At 44.0% G+C, this 9,526-nt stretch overlaps 1 protein-coding gene across 1 annotated transcript; it reads right to left on the bottom strand.

Annotated features, from left to right (window-relative positions):
• Positions 1-394: 394 nt before the first annotated feature.
• Positions 395-7,896, bottom strand: LOC121672600 (protein transport protein Sec24D-like; the record flags this gene model as incomplete). The annotated part of the gene is made up of 10 exons (XM_042045306.1): positions 395-2,090; positions 2,931-3,020; positions 3,516-3,707; positions 3,842-4,021; positions 4,690-4,808; positions 5,224-5,362; positions 5,939-6,084; positions 6,708-6,804; positions 7,275-7,442; positions 7,741-7,896. Coding segments are annotated over 10 exons (1,428 nt in total), but the record flags the coding sequence as incomplete, so codon positions are not given.
• Positions 7,897-9,526: the final 1,630 nt, after the last annotated feature.

Genomic DNA, 9,526 nt, shown 5'->3' with positions numbered 1-9,526 from the left:
TGTGTAGTATGTCTGTGTGATACCAGTCACTGTCATGACTGCTGTCAACATGTGCTGTTTTCTCCACTGTGATGCTTTACTGTAGGTAACCAACTGCCCATGGCAGGCCAGAGTTCTGCTGTAGTAGCTCTGCCACAAACAGCTTTGGCTTACCTGAGCTTGGTTCTGAACTGCCCCTCTTTGGGACACTTTGCTCCACCTGGATCGTATCTTCTCACCATAGCCATGGGTGATGACAACAGCAGAAACACACTGAAAATGCTGAGGCCATGTAAGCTGCCTGTCTTCAGAGTCACAGTACGAGAAGGTGACCTAGAGTGTACTCACTGCTGGATGCATGGCCATAAAACCTTGGAGAACTTGGGATGTATGAAAGAATAAACACACACACAGATTATATTTAATAATTGCTTATTTCTTTACACAAATGTTGCTGGTGTCATTTTACAAATGAAATGGCAACAAATACTTTTTACAGGGTAATGTCTACAGCTCAAAAGTGCTTGTCTTGGCAGCTGAGTTCAGGCCGAGGACCTTTTTATAATACAGCCACTTATTTCAAGAGCTCTTGGACAATGACAAGAAAAGGACTGTATAGATAAGCTGTCGAACCAAAAAATTATGCATTTTGACTGCTTATTGTGGATATTAAATAATTAATACTAAGTAGCAACACTAAAATGTTTAAAGGCACTTTTTTCCTTTACTGAGGCTTAACCTTACTTTTGAGTGTTTTTTGCTTTCTTTGAAGCACTATTTTTTTTAATAATAGCTTTTCAAGTTTGGCAAAGTTCAAACCTCACGTTCAGAGGCATTGGTCGTAAAGAGACAGAGAGACTGATGAAGTATCTGAGGTAAACAGCTGTTCCAAAGGCTCTGGCTTTCTAAATTCTACCTTCAATATTGGTATTAGCAAAGGCTTGTTTTTAAAAGCAGTTACCATTGATTACATCAGTCATGGGAGAGGAGGTCAATGTAATAGAACTGCTATTAAGCAAGAGGCTTTATAGCACCACAAATAACCTTTGGTTAATGGGTCAACTGTCTCACAGTTGATCTGCCACTGAAATTTTGAGGGACAGATTTTTCTGAGTTGTGTTGGGAATATTCCAGTTAGCAAATGTACTAAATAAAGCCTAACCTGTGCCATTTTGAAAATGTAATTAAATAGTATGCTAAACTAGTTGCTGCCCCCACGAGGAGAGAATTGTACCATAATAGTGTGGCATTATCTGCCAAAGGTGGCAAAAGGATTGTTTGATTACTGTTCTTCCTATGATCCCTGCTGTTTTCACACTTACTCAAGTCCAGTTATAAAACTGAGGCATTTCTGTCTCCTGGATAACCCTGGCTGTGGAAGGGTCCCTAGAGCTCTGCTTCCATAGAAAGTTAACACTTGTCCCTTCCAGGAAAAAAAGGATTTGCTTTACAGAGATTTGCTTCACAGGAAGGACTTTGAAATCCTTCAAACTGAACTACATGTTTACTGCCAATCTGATTCAACTTTATGTCCTCACTTAGAAAAAGAAGTGTTTTGTCTTTTTTCCTCCTCTGTACAGATTCTGATCATCTTTCCCAGCTCTGCTACAACTTATGACTAGCAAAAGGAATAAATGCGAGTTTTCTAAATTGTCTTTTAAGAAATGTATACCATATATGCTCTTAAGCATTGGCAGTCTGAAATCTAGCAATTCATGTAGAGAAAAGAGTCAGGACTCCCAGAAGACTAATACCTGAGTGCAGAACTTCCTATTCTACAGCTTAAGAAGTAAGCAAAATACTCAGGGAAAGATGGGATCAAATGAAACTGTACAAAAAGAGCACAGAAAAGGGCCAGTAAAGCACAGCAGAAGGCCTGGGTCCAGTGGAGCTGTGGGCCAGCCTTCAGGCACCAAAAACTGTCCCTCCTGCGTAGGCAAAAAGGAACTGAACATTTTACTTGAGTTGCCTTAACTGAGCAGCTGGCTGATCTCTTTGTGAATGCACACGAGGAAATCCACGTATGAGGCTCCTCCATAAATACCCTTGTCTTCTACTAGGAACTGGCGGAAAAGCATCTCTGGCTGCTCCCGTTGCTTCACTACCATCAGCTGCAAAGACAACAGGTACAGACAGATAGTTTTAGGATACAGTCAGACTAGATGGCAGCACGGTTTTCCTACATCTCTTAGTGGATGCTCTTGAGGTGGGGAAAACCCCCAAAACGAATAAATCTCCACAGTGCAGAAGCTGGAGAGACTAATGTGAATTGAGGACTGCAGAATAAAATGGTTACCTTTTAAACCTGACTACCTTTCAAAATCCGTTTTGATTGGGAATTAAGCACATTTGAGATGTCTGTGCCTACAAATCATGCTGGAACTCACCCATGCGCAGGAAGACTCCTGTGTAGCTGTTATCCCCAGAGAACGGCAAAATCACGACACAGGTAGGTCAGATGATATGGCCAAAGCAAGAGCTAAGACCCCATTTAATGAATAACTCGTCTTTGATAGTGTGGTTTGCAATAAAGAAATTACATGATTGGCTTATTCACTCACCACCTCTGAAGGTGATAGGCTGAGCAGTAAGACACCCATTTCCAAATATTATTCTCACAAGACTGAAAACAATTCCACTGTTCTCACAACAACTGGCAGGTGCAGAAATAGTTTACATTCTCTCAAACTGTTGTCCATGCAGTCCGCGTGAGAACGAAAACTTTCACAGAGAAGCTGTGAGAAGCTGGATTTCTCTGTTTCTCAGCTGAAGCATGACAAAGGAAAGATTTCACAAATGCTACAGAGCTGGAAAATTTCTCTGCTCCTGCCTTTTAGCATCCACACTCTTGATACCTAAAAAACCTTTTACAGCCACTGGTAAGTTTTGGCAAAGCCTGGAGTGTTCCTTTGAACAAGTACAAGGAATGAGTTGAGGCAGAAAGCAGTTACCTTCATAGTGTGGGGCTTCTGGCTCTGGATTTGCTCCAGGATATGCTTCAGTTTCTTAGAAAATGGATTGTTCAGGTCAGGCAGGGATGTCTGTGAGAAGGAAAGCAGGTTGTTATAGTGCAATCACATCTCTAACCAAGACTAGCTGCTGATAGTTATGTTATAAGGTACTGTGGATTTCATATTAAACCAATAAACCTCACCTCCTTCACTAAAAGGTCTCATTTGAGGACTCATTTTTCAGTTTAAAATAATCACTATATGAAAATGCATCATCAGGAGAAACTTAACAATTGCAAAGTGTTTGTTATAATTTTATCAATACACAGTTCAAAGGACTTTAATATCTGCAACAGTCAAAGTTTAAGAACATTAAAAAAGTTGTGAAAGCTTCTGTCCTCTTAGTGCTCAGAGTGTCAAAGTGTTAAGTTTCATGTAACTTAAAGCACTTCTGGTGTCCAAACACATTCTGCCGGTCACCCGTTCATGCTTTTAAGGCTGAAGGATGAAAAAAGACCTCACTTGTTTCTCTGATTAGCATCTGGTCTTGCTAAATCCTCAAGTGTTACGTCCGCATCTACTCACGGCCTCGGTGCTGATGTGTGCGAAGGATGGCACGTTGAAAAGCCCTTGGATGAGCTCTGGGGACACGCTGGCTCCCAGCCACAAGAACATGCTCAGCCCGTTGGCCAGCAGGAAGGCCCCTCCCTCAGACAGACGCTCCTCGGAGCAGCGGACGGCAGCTGGGACAGCATCACTCTTCAGATCCAGGCTGTGCTGCGGGGCAAAAGACACAAGAGCTGTAGAACTGACTTGAAAAGTAACTATTGAACAGCTTGCTACATCTTAGTGGGTCCTTTCCAGGTACGAGGGGTTAGAAGTTCAAGTGAAAAAATCCACCACTGACTCACAAGTGGCAGCAGCAGGGGGTAGAAGAAGAGCTGTGTGTCGGCCACCCCCATGGCCATGACCAGCTGGCGGTGGAAAGCTCTCTCATCGGTTGGGATTTCAGGCCTGCCGACCAGCACACAGCTCTTCAACAGGCAGTTCATGTACACAGGCAGCACCTTCATTGTGTCTGGCAGGATCAGCTGAGAAAACAACACATTTAATAAGAATCCAACAGAAATTATTTGCTCTATAAGCTGTAGCTGCTGTTTTGGCTGCTGCCATCTCCCTGTTACCCTGTTAATTTTTGAGGCACTCTCTGAAGAATTAAGGAGAGGAACAGTGGTCCACAGTAAGTGGCTCTGGCTTTGTTTGATATATTTGGGCCTCACCAACAATGAACAATTCACTGCCCAGGTTTGTGGTTACTGGCAGCACTGCTGGGATGGAAAAGCCTGAGTCTGTCTTTTGAGTTGAATCACTAAGATGTGACCGAATAAATCAAATGGAAACAAATCAGTCACTCTGCTTTGTCAAAAAGTAGAATACTACAACCATCTTTAACAACATAACAATTAAAAATGAAAGCTTTGTGAGTTAGTGCGTAATTCCGGCAGGAAAAAGGCTGGCTGAGCCCCTTTGTGTGAATATAGGCGTCAGTTTCATCAGTGGCGTTGCCTTTGTTCCAGAACAACAGTTTCTGCGTGCTGTGCTCTAAGTGCCACCACTGAATGCCCACCTGTCATTAACTGTACTTGAAAGAAAAGGACACGTCTGTCCTGAAATTTTCCTTCCTGGCTCTGCTGATGTTGCAGGGTGGTTGTCCACATGTGGCAAAGCCTGGGTGGGTAGGACTGGGTGTGGGTTTTACCTGGCTGACAGCTGCTGGGCTGGCACAGTTCTTCTTGTAGCAGGCCAGCATTTGAGCGGTCTGGTTCATCAGGATGTCCCTGACTGCCTTCAGGGGCTGGCTCAGAATGGCTTTAAAAGCTACAAACACAGAATAAAAGTGTGTATTAAAAAAGACATTCCCTCAAAGTATCTTTGTCTGCTGCTCGTTTCTGATTTTACAGACCTGAGGACTGGGGCTGCTTTTTAGTCTCTTCTACAGACAGCCAAAAACCCCACCAAGCCCCCAGCACTGCGGTAGGATATCCATTGCCACTTACTGTGCCTGCCCAGTTCTGTGCATTACCTACACACAAGTATTACTTTTATGGCAGTTTGTCTAAAATAGGTAATTATTTGTCTTTTCAATCTCATAATACTTCAGGAATTGCTCAGGTATGGAGCAGCAAGTTATAAAAAATTATTTCCCACTAGGTAATCACTTCAGCCCCCTTTCCTTCCCCTTCATCCATGCCAAAGTGAAAAAGGGAACAAAACTGGTCTGTTGCAACTGTACCTGACTTGGCAAAGAAGTTGATAAGTGCATCAGTCTCACAAGTCCTGTAGACATCAGCTAACTGGGAGCTGCAATTCAAACCTATGTTGTGTATGCGGATTCGCCTCTGCCCGCTCATCGATGTGTACAGAACAGCACACTGCAACAGAAGCACAAACTGTCACCACTGGAGCCACGCCCTCTGTGCACAAAAGGCAGATGATGCCTTCTGCAGCCAGTGCAGCCTGGCAGCGCTGCTGGCAGCTATGGCACCAGCATATGTGTCTCTGGTTCTTAGGGACGTCTATCAGACATTACGAAGTAAATTATTCATACTAACATTATAAAAAGTCCTACAGTCTGTGGAGTTGGGAGAGGTTCAGCAACGAGAACTGCTCTTGAATAGAGAGATTACAAGGAATGCCACAGCAATCACAACTGCCATATAAGTAGCAATGGATTTCTTACTCCAAATAAATTTATTTACAGTGAAATGAAAAAAAATGAACAGCTGATGAAGTGTCAGTGAATGTTTAGAAAGCATTTGAGTACCCCTGAATAGAACATGCAGCACAGAGGTAGGGGAACACACTTTTGACTAGTGGTGTTATGACACAAGAGTCTGTGTAAGTTGTGCCTTGTTCCCATCACTCCTACACCATCACTTCTTCTCTGCTCTGGCTGCAGAAGGTCTTGCTCACTATTTTATGGTATTACATGAATTAGGGGTTTTTACCTGAATTAAGGCCCCGGTGTCTTCATTCAGTTTATCATCGTGTTTGAACTCCACTGTCACTGCTTTGTCACAGTCAACCGCTGCCATCTCCACATCTGTGGTGTTGTTCATGTAAATTGCCCCAAAGAAGTCTGTAGCCCTGAAGCCTGCAGCCAGATTAAAACAGAGCACTTCATTTAAAAATGGCAAATTAAATTGACATAACTTACTGAGGCAGGAGCCCTTTTCTCTCAGGGCTTTACTTTACAGCCCCATGAGTCCCAGGAACTGTCCTTACTAACAGCATTTGTAAGACCTGGAGAAAGGGAAAAGCTGTGACTCAGATACCCAGAGCTTCTGCACTGCTGGCTTGGCCTCTTTGGGTGTGTCTCTTTCTGTAACACTTGCAATTGAGCTAAGAATGAAGGAAAGAATAAAAGAAGCTGGATAAACACAGGAATGTCGTTTGAGTATGAAAATGAAGGCACAGGTCAGTGTCCAGCAGCAACAGCTTTTTATACAACTTCCTTGCAGTCCATGCTGTGTGCAGAGTGAGCAGAAGCCCTCCCCAGACTTGAAAATTGGTTGTTAAGAAGACATATACAGGAAGTACGTGTGTGTATACATACATATGTATATAAGTAACAACATATATACACACAGCCGTGCATTTTATCAGTCTATTCAATTAGTTTTCAAGAGGTATGTAATGGAATTAAACCAGCCTGATCTTGCAAGTGATTTGCACAGCACTATATTATCTAAAATTCATTCCCATGGGTCCTATTACCTGTACTTGTCCGAACCCTCATTGTTGCATCAAATCCCATCTTTTTTTGGACGTCCTTCCTGAGGTCACTTAAGAACTGGGGGCTGTCAGCATCGAGCTGTGAACACAAAGCAGAAGCTCAGAGGTTCAGCACCCAAGGGCAGCAGCACAGCAGTGACCCAACATCCCCTCCCATGATCCCCATCTCCCCCCAGCAAAACTGCTCACATTTAACAGCTCTCCGAGTCCTTTAAAAAGGTTTTCAAATGTGGACTGTTGGTATCAGAATCAGGCATATGCAAGTGTCCACCACTCATCACTAGGCCTGGACATTACCTGGACATTCCTGCACTTCTCAGCAAAATTTTAGGATGCCAACCAGCTTATTACTACTTCAAGATACAAACTTGAGCCTGACCTGCCATTTCTAAGTTTGAATTTTATCCCCTGCAATTGATAACAAGGTTTTCCAGACTCACTCTGCTTTTCAGTTAAATGTCCGAGCACACACTGAATGAAAGGAGATGAAGAACAACAACAACCCCCCAGCTGTTACTATCTCAAAGGCAAGAAACCTACACCACTTACCTGGAAATTGTTGTACTTGTACAGTGTTCCACCAGTGTACATTGTGACAAGGCCCATGGAGGCTACATCCACGTACTGATTTGGGAAGAGGAACAAATTCACACAGCAGCCGTTGGCCACACAATTCTTAGCTAAGGCCTCATAATTTCCCTGGGGCTGGAAGAGGGTCTGCACAGGAATAAAAAATACAAGTGCCATCACATTAGATACTAGTCACAACAAAAAGGACCAGATGAAGACAAAAGGATGAAGTGGAAGTTTGAAGTGAGGCATGGCTACCATCAAAAACATGCTTCCCCTGTCCATGGATGCAGGGAACACCTCAGTATGTTCTTGGAGAACCCACCACTAGAGAGGCATTGTATAACCAAACACATCTGTGTGAAAGTAAATGAAAACAGGTCAGTGCCCTATTAGAGAAATGCAGGGTAATAGCAGTCCCCTCTTAGCTCAGAGCAGAAAATACCTTCTCTTTATCTGTATTGAGCAGCTTTTTGTCATCTCTGTTTTTCAGCTTGCCCGGTGCTTCCGCAGTTGGCAGTGAAGAGTGGAAGATGAACAACCTCCCAGCACGTTCTGCAGCCTGTTCCAAAGACACCACATTGGCACCTTTATTACTGCAAGGTTAACAAGCCCGTACTCACACACTGCGGGGCTCTCAGAGAACAGTGGAGGCTTTCTGCAAGCTCCTCGGAGGTAAAGAATTCATTCCCAGACTCAGAGCCTGAGGGAATAAGCCCCCAAACAAACAGGGGCTTTTCTCTCAGTAAGTAGCAGTCCAACACACAGCTTTGCCGGCCCAGGCATTCTGACACCATGTCCTCCTGAGGAAAAGGAGGAGTGCCTCTCTTGGAGACTTTCCAATTGGATACAAGCACTGTGCAACAGGCATCAAAATACAAATACTCAAATTGGATCAAATTAAAAGGAAATGCAGTTTAACAGAAAAACTCAGTTCAGGCACACTGGTGTTCCATGCATTTTTATAAATGGGTGACAATTCCATCCCTGTGGCAGATTGCACATTGAAATCTACACTGCCAAGACGGCAGACACAAATCAGAAATCGTCATGTTCACAGGACATTCCACCTTTCAAAATAAGCTGTGGCATTCTGGGAAACCAGAAATCCCTCTGCTATGGCAGGAACACAACTGAAGACAGCACTGGCTTTTCAAAGAGCTGAAGTTTCACCCCTAATATTTCAAGGACAGTTACTTTTCATCACGAATGTCAATTTCTTCAGTTCCTTTTAAGAAGCTTTCTCCTGAAGGATGAAAGACTTCCCAAATACCTGTTTATCCTGATAGGCATCAGAAATTACTGACATTGCTTTTATCAAAATTTCTGAAGTGTGTATATATTAACAATATTTGTTTTATGATCTCGTCATCATAGTTATTATCCCCGTTATTGTTGCTACTATTAGTAGCATGTACTGTCATTAATGTTACATGATTATATATTTCTTGGTTTCCATTACTGAACTCTTCTGATCTGATCACCTGGGCTGGGTCTTGTCTCCGACTCCCCTCCCAATCCCGCTGCGAGGGTGGGAGGGGGCGAGTGGCTGCTGGTGCGGAGCTGCCGGCTGGGGTTCAGCCACCCCTGGGTCATTGTGGGGGCTCGCAGGGGCCCAGCGCTGCCTTTGGGAGCTCAGAACTGAGACCACGTCCTGCAACTTTGGGCTCACAGAGACCCTCAGCTGTATTTTGGGAGCTCAGGATCAGACTCACATGATCAATTTTTGGGCTCACAAAGAGAGGCTGAGTGCTGAATTTGGGGGGTGCAAAATTCAGGCTCAGAGCTTAAAAACAGATTAAATCCTGCATTTTGGACTCTGAAACCAGGCTCATATGGCCAGTTTTGGGGCTTAGGAACAGTGACTAAGGCCTGTGCTCTCAAGGTTTAAGTCAGACCAAAAGAGCCCAGGCTTCAGAGACCATGTGCCACAGTTTGGCTGCTCAAAACCAGGCTACTTTGGCCAAGTGCAGACACATTAACTGAGTCACGATTTGGGGACTTGAAACCAGGGTCACTCAGCCAACATTTGGGCTCACAGAGAGTAAGTTCTGCAATTTAGGGGCTTGAGGCAGAGACCAAGTCCTGTGTTCTGGGGTTCGGGCTTCACAAAGTGCTGTGTTTTGGGGGCTTGAAGTAAAGCCCAAATCCCGTGTTCGCGTGTTCATACTGAGCTCATTTGGCCAGCGTGAGTCTCTGCTCTCAGCTCTAAGGCCTGCCTTTGGCACAGC

The sequence above is a fragment of the Corvus kubaryi genome, unplaced genomic scaffold (genome assembly GCF_017639235.1).
Source record: "Corvus kubaryi isolate FWS band 111438036 unplaced genomic scaffold, C.kubaryi_AGA036_p1.0 62984, whole genome shotgun sequence".
Classification (NCBI taxonomy): Eukaryota; Metazoa; Chordata; class Aves; order Passeriformes; family Corvidae; genus Corvus; species Corvus kubaryi.
Note: the sequence above shows the minus strand (reverse complement) of the source record. Positions and strands in the feature narration are given on the sequence as shown.